Genomic DNA, 15,531 nt, shown 5'->3' with positions numbered 1-15,531 from the left:
CGAATCAGAAAGTTTACTCTGCCCCCACCATCCCCAACAGAGATAAGGAAGGATTTAGCTAAACATCTGTGACGGACCGGGCTGTGTCTGGGCACAGCTGAGGGCGTCCGCTCAGGGCGAATCGCTCAAATTCAGGGCTCCTTACAGCCCCCAGACTGGAGACCTTCCCAAACACCACAAACCAGTCCCACAGAGCACTTCAGCTGCCTGCCTGAAGCCTCACGAGCAAAACCCCTCCGACACCCCAGCAATATCCGTGCCCCAGATGGCCCTGGGCCTCATACACAGGTGGGGGGTCCTAGCACCCAATCCCACCTACCCCGAACAAGTCCTGTCTGGTTCCAAGAAACCAGCCACAGATCCCTGGTCAATTTACCCTCTGGACCTTACCCACAAATCACGCTGGGCCAATCCTTTAGCATCTAACAACTAAAGGTTTATTGCTACCAGAAAGAAAAGCATGAGAGTGAGGGTATGTCTACACTACCCCGCTAGTTCGAACTAGCGGGGTAATGTATGCATACCGCACTTGCTAATGAAGCCCGGGATTTGAATTTCCCGGGCTTCATTAGCATAAGCGGGGAGCCGCCATTTTTAAATCCCCGCTGCTTCGAACCCCGTGTAGCGCGGCTACACGGGGCTCGAACTAGGTAGTTCGGACTAGGGTCCTATTCCGAACTACCGGTACTCCTCGTGAAACGAGGAGTACCGGTAGTTCGGAATAGGCACCCTAGTCCGAACTACCTAGTTCGAGCCCCGTGTAGCCGCGCTACACGGGGTTCGAAGCAGCGGGGATTTAAAAATGGCGGCTCCCCGCTTATGCTAATGAAGCCCGGGAAATTCAAATCCCGGGCTTCATTAGCAAGTGCGGTATGCATACATTACCCTCCTAGTTCGAACTAGGAGGGTAGTGTAGACATACCCTGAGGTTGTTAAAGGATAGTACGTTACATGCACCGAATCTCCCAGTTCTCGATGCAGGCTCTAGCAGAGATGTTACAGCTGCTGGTTTAAAAGTCCTTGGTGCACATCCTATAGCAGGATGGGTTCACAGTTCTTCCCGGCTCGTGATTCCCTGCGAGGCTGCATCTGGGGTCAGTAGCAGATCTGAAGACCAAAGTGGAGTCGGCCACATGGCCTATTTATCCCTCCTTCCTGGTCTCTTCTTGGCTGCAGCAGGTCACCTGGCCCATGGCCTGTCCCCGTGTTCCCTGCTGGTAGCCCCTAGGTGTGAGTCCCCACTCTTGAGGTGTGTCCTTGGCCTATCGAGGGCTGTTGTTCCAGAGCTTTGCTCGTTAGCACGTCCATAGGCTGAGCTGCTTTGCCCATAGTTCAACCACATAGAGAAACGTTTGGTATCCGCGCAAAGTCCATGCTTATAACTTCACACACAGACATTACACAATCCCATGAATAGCACATATGGAATCAGAAGAAAGTGGGCTTCTGTTTGACACCTCACATGGCCCCCCTTTGTGCCACTTTTGGGGCCAACACCCCCCATGGGTGCAGCAGGGATCTGGCTGCTCCCCTCAAAATCCAGTAACGTGACAAGATCCTCTGAAGTTTGTGCTACAGGGTGGCTACATCTAGACTGGCATGATTTTCTGGAAATGCTTTTAACGGAAAAGTTTTCCATTAAAAGCATTTTCAGAAAAGAGCGTCGAGATTGGCACGGACACTTTTCCGCAAAAGTGCTTTTTGCAGAAAAGCGTCCGTGCCAATCTGGACACTTTTTTGCGCAAAACAAATCTGAGCTGTCTACACTGGCCCTTTTGCGCAAAAGTTTTGCGCAAAAGGACTTTTGCCTGAACGGGAGCAGCATAGTATTTCCGCAAAAGCACTGACAATTTTACATGAGATCGTCAGTGCTTTTGCGGAAATTCAAGCGGCCAGTGTAGACAGCTGGCAAGTTTTTTCGGAAAATTGGCTGATTTTCCGGAAAAACTGGCCAGTCTAGACACAGCCAGTGTGCTTTACGAGGTACAATAACTTACTGGTTTTGAATTTTCCAAGTTTTCTTTTCTAAAAAACCCATCAGAGTCAGTTGAGAAAAGTTTTTAATGAGGGTGCTATAAAGCTGATAGAAATTTCATATCATGGTTCAGGGGTTGTAGCTTTACAGTATTATACACTGACCCTCAGATTTTTTGAATTGCAAGAGGTAGTCAAGTATTCAGTGGAGGACAAAGGCTTAAAACAAATCTCTTAAAAGGAAATCTTGGAATTTCATAGCACGATCTCTCACTCACAGAGTGCAGATTGACAGCAGCCTCGTGAACTTAGATTTTATTTCATTTTATTGAGTTTTGATTTTATTTTATTTAGATTTTATTCAGTCACAACCCTCTTTCTTGTTTTAACTCTCCTATTCTTGCTGATTTCTTTAGCAGCCATCATTTGATTCAGTTTTATTTCATTTGATTCAGTTTTTATTTCATTTTATTTAGATTTTATTTCATTTTCTTGCTTTTATTTCATGTTTTAAAGCCACTTTTTTTTTGCTGATTGCTCTGTGGTTAGCCAGCCTTTTTATTATCTTTGATTTAGTTTTTATTCAGCCATACCCCTCTCTCATCTTTAAGGATCCTTTTCTAGCTGATTTCTCTAGCGGCAGCCTTCCTTCCTATCCCCTTTGTCCTTTTGTTCACAGTTTCATGCCCTTTGCTCCTCTTACGTGTCCTTTTCTTCCTTATTTCTCTTGCAGCTCATTTGATTCAGTCTGATTTACTTGTATTCAATTTCTCAGACCCTCTGCCCCCTGGCCTCTTTTACCTTCAGCTCCTCGCTCTTTAACACGGCCCTAGCCCATAGCCCCGCCTGGAAAGCCGCCATGTTAGCCTCCATGTTTCAACATGGCGCCAGACTGGAAATGGGGGGGGCGGGTCACCTGTCAAAAGAACACATTGATGGAAGCTGTCGAGCCATGTACTACTCCTGTGCGCACGGCATGGTGTCACCCGCAGTGGGATGTCACACGGCCCTGCTATCCTGGCGGCCCACCTGGGGGGCACTTGCTGCTCCTGGGAGGCCCGGCTAGCAGCTGCCCTGAATCCCAGACTAGGCTGCCTCCTGACATGTCTGTCGCCCTGGGCATGGTGGATGGGGAGAGCGGACTGTGAGTGCAGGGATTCCATACTGCTCCCCACGCAGCCTGGGCATTGGCCCTGTGGCCCCTGCACCATCCCGGCAGTGCCTAAGTTTGTCCCAGCAGTGGCCGGCAGGCGGCTCTAGGGTGCACCGTGCCCCATACCTGTGCCAGGCGCTGCAGGGTTTGACCCGGCTCTCTCCTGCAGGCTGCGGCGGGGGGCAGGTGGCCTGGGACTGTGGCCAGCCCTGCCCCCGCTCCTGCGAGGACCTGCAGGCTGACACGGCCTGCCTGGACAGCCCCCAGTGCCAGCCCTCCTGCGGCTGCCCCGCCGGCCGCCTGCTGCAGGACGGGGCCTGTGTGAGCCCGGCCCAGTGCCGCTGCAAGTACCACAACGCCTCGCTGGGTGAGTGCGCACAGGCAGCAGGGCACCATGCCCGTGGGCAGCACCACAGCACATCAGCCTCCGCCTCTCCCAGGGCAGGGCATGGAGATGGCGGGAAGGGGGCAGGAACAGGGAGGGCTCAGGGGGCTGCTGGTGGGTTTGTCTCTGTAATATGCCAAGATGGTCTGGGTACCACTGTGAGGGTCAAATCAGGGCGATTTGCTCAGACCCAGAGCTTACAGCCCTGAGCTGCGGGTCCTCCCCTACAAGGCACCAAATCAGCCCCACCGAGCACGTCAGCTGTCCCCTTGGACAGCAGGAGCCTCCTCAGCAAATCCCCTCAGACACCCCCGTGCTCCCTGCACCCCCCCAAACCTCCTCCTTACGCAGGGGAGAGGTTATAACCCATCCCCCACCTCCCCTCGGACACCCCAGTGCTCCCTGTGCCCCCCAGCTCCCCTTACACAGGGGAGAGGTTATAACCCATCCCCCACCTCCCCTCAGACACCCCAGTGCTCCCTGTGCCCCCCAGCCCCCCTTACACAGGGGAGAGGTTATAACCCATCCCCCACCTCCCCTCAGACACCCCAGTGCTCCCTGTGCCCACCCAGCCCCCCTTACACAGGGGAGAGGTTATAACCCATCCCCCACCTTCCCTCAGACACCCCAGCGCTCCCTGCGCCCCCCCCAAACCCCCTCCTTACGCAGGGGAGAGGTTATAACCCATCCCCCACCTCCCCTCAGACACCCCAGTGCTCCCTGTGCCCCCCCAGCCCCTCTTACACAGGGGAGAGGTTATAACCCATCTCACCGACTCCGAGCAGGCTCTCCCAGTCCCAGGGGACCAGCCGCTGTCCCAGGCCGATCTGTCCCTCGGATCTCCCCCCAGCGCTCGCCGTCCCGTCCCTTGGCACGGTTCATTCCTGCCAGACGAGAGGCGTGAGCGTGAGCGTGGGGTGTGAACACCCCTGGGGCCGGCTCGGGGCAGAGGTGGAACAAGCTGCCGAGTGACCCTTCTCTGGGGCGCGTCCTGGCCAGGCTGGGCCGGCGAATCCCCCCGGCCCCTGGGGTTCTGCTGGGGCGGAGGGCAGGGGTGGGGATGAGACGGGGGCGCCTCCGGATCCTTTTACCCCCTGCCCACGTGCAGGGAAACCCTTGTCCTCCGGGACCTCCCCGGCGGGGCTGTGACGTGAGCACGTGACCTGCCCATGTCCCCTGGGGCGCTGGCTGGTTGGCAGGGCCCAGCCGTGTCCCTCGGGCATGTGGGGGCCCCCGGAGAGCCAGGGCCCCCACCACGAGCCTCATTAGCACAGCCCGTCCTGGGGCACCCCCCTCCCAGCCCGAGTACATAGAAACGCCAGCCCGGCCCCCAGAGCCACGGCTCCCCAAGCCGCACAGCCAGACTCAGCCCGGACGGGCGCTCCCTGGCGCCTCCATGGCCACGCGGCACCGGGCCGACACCCACCGGGGGCAGCAGCGCCTGCCTGCTCCCGTGAAACCCAGAAACGTGGCGGGCTCAGGGGCTGGCGGGGGTTGGGTGGGTGGGGGAGGGCGCAGGGGATGATGGGGTGTGGGGTGGGTGGGGGAGGGTGCAGGGAGGGCGCAGGGGATGACGGGGGGTTGTATGGGTGGGGGAGGGCGCAGGGGCTGGTGGGGGTTGGGTGGGTGGGGGAGGGCGCAGGGGCTGGCGGGGTGTTGGGTGGGTGGGGGAGGGCGCAGGGAGGGCGCAGGGGCTGGTGGGGGTTGGGTGGGTGGGCGAGGGCGCAGGGGCTGGCGGGGTGTTGGGTGGGTGGGGGAGGGCGCAGGGAGGGCGCAGGGGCTGGCGGGGTGTTGGGTGGGTGGGGGAGGGCGCAGGGACTGGCGGGGGGTTGGGTGGGTGGGGGAGGGCGCAGGGAGGGCGCAGGGGCTGGCGGGGGTTGGGTGGGTGGGGGAGGGCGCAGGGAGGGCGCAGGGGCTGGCGGGGTGTTGGGTGGGTGGGGGAGGGCGCAGGGAGGGCGCAGGGGCTGGTGGGGTGTTGGGTGGGTGGGGGAGGGCGCAGGGACTGGCGGGGGGTTGGGTGGGTGGGGGAGGGCGCAGGGAGGGCGCAGGGGCTGGCGGGGGTTGGGTGGGTGGGGGAGGGCGCAGGGAGGGCGCAGGGGCTGGCGGGGTGTTGGGTGGGTGGGGGAGGGCGCAGGGAGGGCGCAGGGGCTGGTGGGGTGTTGGGTGGGTGGGGGAGGGCGCAGGGACTGGCGGGGGGATGGGTGGGTGGGGGAGGGCGCAGGGAGGGCGCAGGGGCTGGCGGGGGTTGGGTGGGTGGGGGAGGGCGCAGGGAGGGCGCAGGGGCTGGCGGGGTGTTGGGTGGGTGGGGGAGGGCGCAGGGAGGGCGCAGGGAGGGCGCAGGGGATGACGGGGTGTTGGGTGGGTGGGGGAGGGCGCAGGGAGGGCGCAGGGGCTGGCGGGGTGTTGGGTGGGTGGGGGAGGGCGCAGGGAGGGCGCAGGGAGGGCGCAGGGGATGACGGGGTGTTGGGTGGGTGGGCGAGGGCGCAGGGGCTGGCGGGGTGTTGGGTGGGTGGGGGAGGGCGCAGGGAGGGCGCAGGGGCTGGTGGGGTGTTGGGTGGGTGGGGGAGGGCGCAGGGACTGGCGGGGGTTGGGTGGGTGGGGGAGGGCGCAGGGGCTGGCGGGGGTTGGGTGGGTGGGGGAGGGCGCAGGGAGGGCGCAGGGACTGGCGGGGGTTGGGTGGGTGGGGGAGGGCACAGGGAGGGGCGCAGGGACTGGCGGGGGGGTTGGGTGGGTGGGGGAGGGCGCAGGGAGGGCGCAGGGGCTGGCGGGGGTTGGGTGGGTGGGGGAGGGCGCAGGGAGGGCGCAGGGGCTGGCGGGGGTTGGGTGGGTGGGGGAGGGCACAGGGAGGGTGCAGGGGATGACGGGGGGTTGGGTGGATGGGGGAGGGCGCAGGGACTGGCGGGGGTTGGGTGGGTGGGGGAGGGCACAGGGAGGGTGCAGGGGATGACGGGGGGTTGGGTGGGTGGGGGAGGGCGCAGGGAGGGCGCAGGGGCTGGCGGGGTGTTGGGTGGGTGGGGGAGGGCACAGGGAGGGCGCAGGGGCTGGCGGGGTGTTGGGTGGGTGGGGGAGGGCGCAGGGGCTGGCGGGGGGTTGGGTGGGTGGGGGAGGGCACAGGGAGGGCGCAGGGGCTGGCGGGGGTTGGGTGGGTGGGGGAGGGCGCAGGGAGGGCGCAGGGGCTGGCGGGGTGTTGGGTGGGTGGGGGAGGGCGCAGGGGCTGGCGGGGGGTTGGGTGGGTGGGGGAGGGCGCAGGGAGGGCGCAGGGGCTGGCGGGGTGTTGGGTGGGTGGGGGAGGGCGCAGGGAGGGCGCAGGGGCTGGCGGGGGGTTGGGTGGGTGGGGGAGGGCGCAGGGAGGGCGCAGGGGCTGGCGGGGTGTTGGGTGTGTGGGGGAGGGCGCAGGGAGGGCGCAGGACCTGGCTGCGAGCTGGGCGCGGGGAGGGCGGGGTGTCTGGGCTCCCTGGGAGGGTGACGCCCCCCGTCTCCCCGCAGGGACCCCGGAGCAGCAGCCCCTCTCGGCCTGGGCGGGCGCCGGGCCCTGGGGCTCCGTGGAGCCGGGGCAGACGGTGCACGGGCCCTGCCACAACTGGTGAGTGCCGGCGCCGTGGGAACCGGGCTCCCCGCGGCGGGAACGGGCCCGTGCAGCCCCATGCGCCCTGGGCAGCAGGACCCCGCCCGGGTGGCCCTGGGGGCTGCTGGGCCGCGGGGTGCTCCGGGGCAGGTGCCCCTGGCAGACCCCATCGCCGCGGCCCAGCCTGGCCCCCTGCCCCCCACGGCCGCCCCGGGCTCTCCGCGCTGGCCCTGGTCCCTTAGCCCCTGCCCGCGACGGGGCTGTTGATATGGGGGGGCCGTGCTGATGGGCTCACACCCGCCGGCCGCGCGGCGCTCTGGCCCCCCATAGCGGGGGTGGGGCGATCCGCGGGGGGGGGGGCCTGGCTGTAACACGCTCTCCCCCGGCAGCACCTGTGAGGCCGGGCAGCTGCGGTGCGGCGCGGACCCCGCGTGCCGGCTGGACGGCGGCTGGGGCGCCTGGGGGCCGTGGTCGCCCTGCCCCCAGCGCTGCCAGGAGGGCACCCAGTCCCGCTTCCGGGCCTGCGACAACCCGGCCCCGCAGCTCGGGGGCAGGGGCTGCGCCGGGCACGGCCAGCAGCACCGAGCCTGCCCGGGCCAGGCGCCCTGCCCAGGTGAGAACCCGGCGCTGGGGGCCGCCGTACGGGGGGAGGGGCACAGCGCCGCAAGGCACATCCCTGCTCTGCCGCGCGGCGGGTGCCAGGAGGTGGGGAGGGGGAGCCCTGGCATGGCCGGGGTCGGTGTGGGTGGGAGAGGGCGGAGGGGAGCAGATGGGGGTGGGGGCAGACAGCGGATGGGGACAAATGGAGGCAGGTGAAGATGGGGGGCAAGGGGCAGGGTGGGGGGCAGATGGCAGGAGGGTGGGGGGCAGATGACAGATGGCAGGAGGCAGGAGGCGGGGGCAGGAGGCAGGAGGCAGGAGGAGGGGGGCAGGAGGCAGGAGGCGGGGGCAGGAGGCAGATGGCAGGAGGCGGGGGCAGGAGGCAGGAGGCAGGAGGCGGGGGGCAGGAGGCAGGAGGCGGGGGCAGGAGGCAGATGGCAGGAGGCGGGGGCAGGAGGCAGGAGGCAGGAGGCGGGGGGCAGGAGGCAGGAGGCGGGGGCAGGAGGCAGATGGCAGGAGGCAGGAGGGAGGAGGCAGGGGCAGGAGGCAGGAGGCGGGGGCAGGAGGCGGGGGCAGGAGGCAGACGGCAGGCGGGGGGCAGGAGGCAGGAGGCGGGGTGCAGGCGGGGGGCCCGTTGTACCCGGTGTCTGCGCCCTGCAGAGGAGGCGCCCTGGAGCCCCTGGTCGCCGTGGGGCCCCTGCAGCGTGTCCTGCGGCGGGGGGGAGCAGGTCCGCACGCGCCGGTGTCTCCAGCCGGCCTGCCAGGGGCTGCCCATGCAGAGCAAGACCTGCCACACCCAGGTCTGCCTCGGTGAGTGACCCCCCCGGAGTGACCGCACCCCCTGGGAGTGTCTGCCCCCCCCCCGGAGTGACCGCACCCCCTGGGAGTGTCTGCCCCCCCCTGAGTGACCGCACCCCCTGGGAGTGTCTGACCCCCCCGGAGTGACCACACCCCCTGGGAGTGTCTGACCCCCCGGAGTGACCACACCCCCTGGGAGTGTCTGCCCCCCCCCTGAGTGACCACACCCCCTGGGAGTGTCTGACCCCCCCGGAGTGACCACACCCCCTGGGAGTGTCTGACCCCCCCGGAGTGACCGCACCCCCTGGGAGTGTCTGACCCCCCCCCCCCCCCCGGAGTGACCGCACCCCCTGGGAGTGTCTGCCCCCCCCGGAGTGACCGCACCCCCTGGGAGTGTCTGCCCCCCCCCCTGACCCCCCCCCCCCCCCAAGAGTGACCGCACCCCCTGGGAGTGTCTGCCCCCCCCTGGGAGTGTCTGACCCCCCCGGAGTGACCGCACCCCCTGGGAGTGTCTGCCCCCCCCCGGAGTGACCGCACCCCCTGGGAGTGTCTGCCCCCCCCCCGGAGTGACCGCACCCCCTGGGAGTGTCTGACCCCCCCAAGAGTGACCGCACCCCCTGGGAGTGTCTGCCCCCCCCGGAGTCTGACCACACCCCCTGGGAGTGTCTGACCCCCCCGGAGTGACCGCACCCCCTGGGAGTGTCTGCCCCCCCCCGGAGTGACCGCACCCCCTGGGAGTGTCTGCCCCCCCCCCGGAGTGACCGCACCCCCTGGGAGTGTCTGACCCCCCCAAGAGTGACCGCACCCCCTGGGAGTGTCTGCCCCCCCCGGAGTGACCGCACCCCCTGGGAGTGTCTGACCCTCCCGGAGTGACCGCACCCCCTGGGAGTGTCTGACCCCCCCGGAGTGACCGCACCCCCTGGGAGTGTCTGACCCTCCCGGAGTGACCGCACCCCCTGGGAGTGTCTGACCCCCCCAAGAGTGACCGCACCCCCTGGGAGTGTCTGCCCCCCCCGGAGTGACCGCACCCCCTGGGAGTGTCTGACCCTCCCGGAGTGACCGCACCCCCTGGGAGTGTCTGACCCTCCCGGAGTGACCGCACCCCCTGGGAGTGTCTGACCCCCCGGAGTGACCACACCCCCTGGAAGTGTCTGACCCTCCCGGAGTGACCACACCCCCTGGGAGTGTCTGACCCTCCCGGAGTGACCACACCCCCTGGGAGTGTCTGACCCCCCCCGGAGTGACCGCACCCCCTGGGAGTGTCTGACCCCCCCCGGAGTGACCGCACCCCCTGGGAGTGTCTGACCCCCCCAAGAGTGACCGCACCCCCTGGGAGTGTCTGACCCCCCCAAGAGTGACCACACCCCCTGGGAGTGTCTGACCCCCCCCGGAGTGACCGCACCCCCTGGGAGTGTCTGACCCCCCCAAGAGTGACCACACCCCCTGGGAGTGTCTGACCCCCCCGGAGTGACCGCACCCCCTGGGAGTGTCTGACCCCCCCAAGAGTGACCGCACCCCCTGGGAGTGTCTGCCCCCCAGGGGCTAACAGCCCCCCCAAGACCAACTGGCCCAGGGAGTGACTACCCCCATCCCCCACCCACTTGGAGAATTACCGCCCCCCAGCCTGGGCAGTAACTGCCCCCCCTCCCAGCCCCTTCCCCCGTGTGCTGAGGGAGTGGGGGGTGGCAGGTGGGAGCAGCCGGGCTGGCTCTGCAGTGGGGGGGCCCAGCTGTGGGGTGCGCTGGCGCCAGGTGGGGGCCGGTGAGCGGGGCGCCCCGGAGCTCAGCCTGTCCGTGTCCCGCAGAGGTGGGCTGCCCGGTGGGGCGCCTGTACCGGGAGTGCCTGCGGGACGAGGGCTGCCCTTACAGCTGCGCCCACCTCGCCCGCCAGATGGGCTGCTTCTCCGACGGCTGCGAGGAGGGGTGCCACTGCCCGGCGGGCACCTACCAGCACCACGGAGCCTGCGTGCAGGTCAGGCACCCCCGGCACGGGCACCGGCCCCTGCCCAGCCAGGCCCCGCTGCATTGTGGGGGATACGTGCACCAAGCCAGGCCCCGCTGCATTGTGGGGGATACGTGCGCTAAGCCAGGCCCCGCTGCATTGTGGGGGATACGTGCACCAAGCCAGGCCCTGGTGCATTGTGGGGGATACGTGCGCTAAGCCAGGCCCCGCTGCATTGTGGGGGATACGTGCACCAAGCCAGGCCCTGGTGCATTGTGGGGGATACGTGCACCAAGCCAGGCCCTGGTGCATTGTGGGGGATACGTGTGCTAAGCCAGGCCCTGGTGCATTGTGGGGGATACGTGTGCTAAGCCAGGCCCTGGTGCATTGTGGGGGATACGTGTGCTAAGCCAGGCCCCGGTGCATTGTGGGGTGGATACGTGCTCTAAGCCAGGCTCGGTGCATTGTGGGGGATACGTGCGCCAAGCCAGGCCCCGGTGCATTGTGGGTGCTCGCTGGCTGTGTGCTTGTGCCCAGGGCTCTGTCCCCGGCTGAGTGTGCCTGTCCCCCACAAAGGAGTGTCCCTGCCTGCTGACGGAACAGATGCTGTGGGCGCTCCAGAACCGCTCGGCCAACGCCAGCGCCCTCCCCGCCGCGATCACCGCCCAGGGCCACCGGCTCTCGCCGGGCCAGGAGCTGCAGCCCCGCGACACCATCCACTCGGCCTGCAGCACCTGGTGAGCCGGCCACGGGCTCCGGGGGGGCAAACCCGCCCAGCGCGGCCCCACTCCCTAGCCCACGCTAGGCTTGCCAGGCGTCCGGTACTGACCCGGACAGCCCGGTATGTTCACCTCCTCTCCGGCAAAGAAATTCAGAGAAGACCGGACGCCGAAAATGTCCAGAAATGTCCGGTATTTTCTGGGGGTTTTCCCTGCCAGGAGGTGAAAATCCCGGACACCTGGCAACCCGACACACGCTCAGCAACCGGGCCCCCACTTCCCTGGGTCCGCAGGGGAGCTGTCTTCTGGCTCGGGAAGGAATACGGGAGCCTGTTAAAGCCAAAAAAGCCTCAGAGGCATTTCTTAAAGGGGCCACGCTCTTCTTTTTCTTTCTTTTGGCGTAAGAACTCTCTGGGTCCTTTTTTTTTTCTTGCTCAACAACTTTGGTTTCCCCCCTTTTTGTCCTCAACAGAATTTTTCCCCGGTTGTTGTTGTTTTGGGGGGGGGGGGTTGGTATTTTTGGTAAAACCATCTGGCAACCCCAGCCCCCCGCCCCCGGCTGCCTCTAAACCGCCCCCCCCCCCCCCAGCCGCCTGCTCCCAGGGCCTCTTACCACCCGCTGAGCTGCCAGTGGGGCCAAGTGCTGGTGCACCGTGGGGGGTACCGGCGCTGTGGGGGGCAGCCCTCCAGGGAGATCTGGGCCGGGGGACTGAGCCTGTCCTCCGAGCATCTGCTGCCCCGCCCCATGGCCTGCCCCGCCCCGCCCCTCCCTGCGCTCTGCCCCCCGGCTCTGCGGCCAGCTCGTCCCCCAGGCTGCATCGGACCCCTCCCTGCCCCGTTCTCACCCCCGCCCTCGCCCCCCAGCACATGCCACCACGGCCAGCTGAACTGCTCCGCCAGCCTGTGCCCGCTGGACGGCGGCTTCGCGCCCTGGAGCCCCTGGAGCTCCTGCTCCCTGAGCTGCGGGGGGCTGGGGCACAGGAGCCGGGCGCGGAGCTGCACCAGCCCCCCACCCGCCAATGGGGGCAAGGCCTGCGTGGGCCCGCGGACGGACACCAAGTACTGCCAGGCGCCCGACTGCCCAGGTGAGCCGGTGCCCGCGCTCTGCAGACCCCCCCTTGTGGCCCTGCCCAGAGGCCCCTCCATGCCACGGCACCGAGCCTGCGCCGTGGGCCCGTGGGGCAGCGCCAGCCTGGCAGAGCCCTCGCTAGTGCTGCTGCCGCTGGCACTGGGTGGCCCAGCCGCCGTTCCCCCCCCCCCCGGAGAACAAGCAGGGGGGCACCGTAGCGCTGCCGTGGGGCGGTGCTCAGCAGGCACCCGGGGAGCCACGCAAGCCCCTGCGTTTCCCACGGGGGTCACGGGCCGGGCGCCGGAGCCCGGCTCGGTGCCCAACCGGCTGGGCTGCAGCGGCTCCGCTAGAGAGCCTGGGGTGGGGGCAGGCGCCGGGCGCTGGAGAACCTGCCCCGGGACCGGGCCGGCTGAGCCCAGGGGGGCCCCCCCACCGGGCAGAGCTCGCCCTGTTCCTGCCGACGGGCCTGGCTCGGCTCCTGCCAAGGCTCCCGTTAGCCAGGGGCGTCTCCTCTTCGGCTGCGCCTGCTGCTCCCCGGGGCCCACCCTCTGTGCGCAGACCCCTCCCCCGGGCACCTCATGCCCCGAGCCGGGCCCTGCCCCTTCCCGGCGGGCAGCCCTGCCAGGGGGCACGAGAGGAAGCCGCAGCTGCAGACTCATCCTCTCCCTTTTCTTTGCCCCCAGCGGCGGCTGTTCCCTCGGAGCCGGTCCCCAGCGTGCCAGGTGAGGGGGGCGGGGTGTTACAAACGGGGTCCAGGGCCGGAGCCTCCGTCCGCAGGGAGGGGAGAGCACAGCAGGGTCCACCGCCCGGCAGCCTGCGCCCACTGCCAGCCTCTGATGGGGGGTCCCCATGCCAGGCCCCAGAGCAACGCCCAGGCCTGGGTTCCTGGGCTCCATCGCCAGCCCTGGGAGGGCAGTGGGGGCTAGTGGTTAGTGTGTGTGCTGGGATCCGGGATTCCTGCATTCTACTCCAGCCCTGGGAGGGCAGTGGGGTCTAGTGGTTAGTGTGTGTGCTGGGATCCGGGATTCCTGCATTCTACTCCAGCCCTGGGAGGGCAGTGGGGTCTAGTGGTTAGAGCAGAGGCGTAGGACCCCAGTGCTGCATTGGCTCTTTGTGATATTGCGTGAGTCCCTTCCCCTCTATGCCTCAGTGTCCCCCGGTAATGGGGCTACGCTCCTGCTCCCCCAGGGGCGGGGCTGCGATCCTGCTCCCCCAGGGGCGGGGCTGCAATCCTGCTCCCCCAGGGGCGGGGCTCTGTTCCTGCTCCCCCAGGGGCGGGGCTGCGATCCTGCTCCCCCAGGGGCGGGGCTACGCTCCTGCTCCCCCAGGGGCAGGGCTGCAATCCTGCTCCCCCAGGGGCGGGGCTCTGTTCCTGCTTCCCCAGGGGTGGGGCTACGCTCCTGCCCCCCCAGGGGCGGGGCTACGCTCCTGCTCCCCCAGGGGCGGGGCTACGTTCCTGCTCCCCAGGGGCGGGGCTACGTTCCTGCTCCCCCAGGGGCGGGGCTACGTTCCTGCTCCCCAGGGGCGGGGCTCTGTTCCTGCTCCCCCAGGGGCGGGGCTACGTTCCTGCTCCCCAGGGGCAGGGCCTGGAAGCCAGCTGTGCCATGAGCAGTGAGTTAACCCCTCTGCCCCCTGCCCCTGCCCTCCAGGCTCCGAGGAGGGCTTCAGCCTCTGGTCCCCCTGGAGTCCCTGCTCCAAAACTTGCACCGACCCCGAGGTCCCGGCGACAAAAACCCGGACCCGGATCTGTGGGGGAGGAGCCAACTGCAGCGGAGAATCATTCCAGGAGCAGGCGTGTAACCTGCCCCAGTGCACAGGTGAGACACGAGTAACCTGCCCCGGTGCACAGGTGAGACACGAGTAACCTGCACAGGTGAGACACGAGTAACCTGTCCCGGTGCACAGGTGAGACACGAGTAACCTGCACAGGTGAGACACGAGTAACCTGTCCCGGTGCACAGGTGAGACACAAGTAACCTGCACAGGTGAGACACGAGTAACCTGTCCCGGTGCACAGGTGAGACACGAGTAACCTGCACTGGTGCACAGTTGAGACACGAGTAACCTGCACAGGTGAGACACGAGTAACTTGTCCCGGTGCACAGGTGAGACACGAGTAACCTGCACTGGTGCACAGTTGAGACACGAGTAACTTGCACAGGTGAGACACGAGTAACTTGTCCCGGTGCACAGGTGAGACATGAGTAACCTGCCCCGGTGCACAGGTGAGACACGAGTAACCTGCACAGGTGAGACACGAGTAACCTGCACAGGTGAGACACGAGTAACCTGCCCCGGTGCACAGGTGAGACACGAGTAACCTGTCCCGGTGCACAGGTGAGACACAAGTAACCTGCCCTGGTGCACAGGTGAGACACGAGTAACCTGTCCCGGTGCACAGGTGAGACACGAGTAACCTGCACAGGTGAGACACGAGTAACCTCTCCCGGTGCACAGGTGAGACACGAGTAACCTGCCCCAGTGCACAGGTGAGACACGAGTAACCTGCACAGGTGAGACACGAGTAACCTGCCCTGGTGCACAGGTGAGACACGAGTAACCTGCCCCAGTGCACAGGTGAGACACGAGTAACCTGCACAGGTGAGACATGAGTAACCTTCCCTGGTGCACAGGTGAGACATGAGTAACCTGCCCCAGTGCACAGGTAAGACACAAGTAACCTGCACAGGTGAGACAGGAGTAACCTGCCCTGGTGCACAGGTGAGACACGAGTAACCTGCACAGGTGAGACATGAGTAACCTGCCCCAGTGCACAGGTGAGACACGAGTAACCTGCACAGGTGAGACACGAGTAACCTGCCTCAGTGCACAGGTGAGACACGAGTAACCTCCCCTAGAAAACACTAACTTTCACAACAAGATTACTGGATCCTGAAAACCTCACTTATTTACAGTATATATATATTTACGCACAGATTCACATACATTCTCTCTCAACCTTTCTTACACTCTGTCTACATAGCTGTACAACGATTACATTCCCTTTTATTCATTGGGGTAGTTCAGTTCCACTAGAAACCCCCTTAAAGTTCTTTTTGCAGTATCTCTAATCGAATGTACGGATTTGAGTCAAATTCGCCTGGATTGTTTACAGACATTCCTTTGGAAAAGGGCCCATTTTTCCTTCCGAATGGCTGCAAAGAAACCCCAATTTTTCCCTATACCATTTTAGCATTTTCACAACTGCTCAATTCCCTCCATTCTCTGTAGAGTTAAATTCTCAGTGGGTTTTCTTTTTCTTAAAACACTTTCTTATCTCTTAATGAAAACTGGCCTTGTTTCAGATACGACTCTTGTAAGTATGTT

General features: G+C 65.5%; 1 protein-coding gene across 1 annotated transcript in view; it reads left to right on the top strand.

The window, feature by feature from the left end:
• Window positions 1–15,531, top strand: part of LOC102446201 (SCO-spondin-like) — a 197,416-nt gene that overhangs the window by 143,517 nt on the left and 38,368 nt on the right. Inside the window, 9 exon segments of the mRNA XM_089775973.1 lie at window positions 3,297–3,494; window positions 6,999–7,095; window positions 7,467–7,690; window positions 8,338–8,487; window positions 10,280–10,446; window positions 10,993–11,153; window positions 12,000–12,220; window positions 12,888–12,926; window positions 13,854–14,021. Coding sequence (XP_089632099.1) covers window positions 3,297–3,494; window positions 6,999–7,095; window positions 7,467–7,690; window positions 8,338–8,487; window positions 10,280–10,446; window positions 10,993–11,153; window positions 12,000–12,220; window positions 12,888–12,926; window positions 13,854–14,021 — 1,425 coding nt within the window.

This window comes from Pelodiscus sinensis, chromosome 2 (genome assembly GCF_052426305.1).
Source record: "Pelodiscus sinensis isolate ZL-2025 chromosome 2, ASM5242630v1, whole genome shotgun sequence".
Taxonomy (NCBI): domain Eukaryota; kingdom Metazoa; phylum Chordata; order Testudines; family Trionychidae; genus Pelodiscus; species Pelodiscus sinensis.
This window is presented reverse-complemented; position numbering and strand designations above follow the sequence as displayed.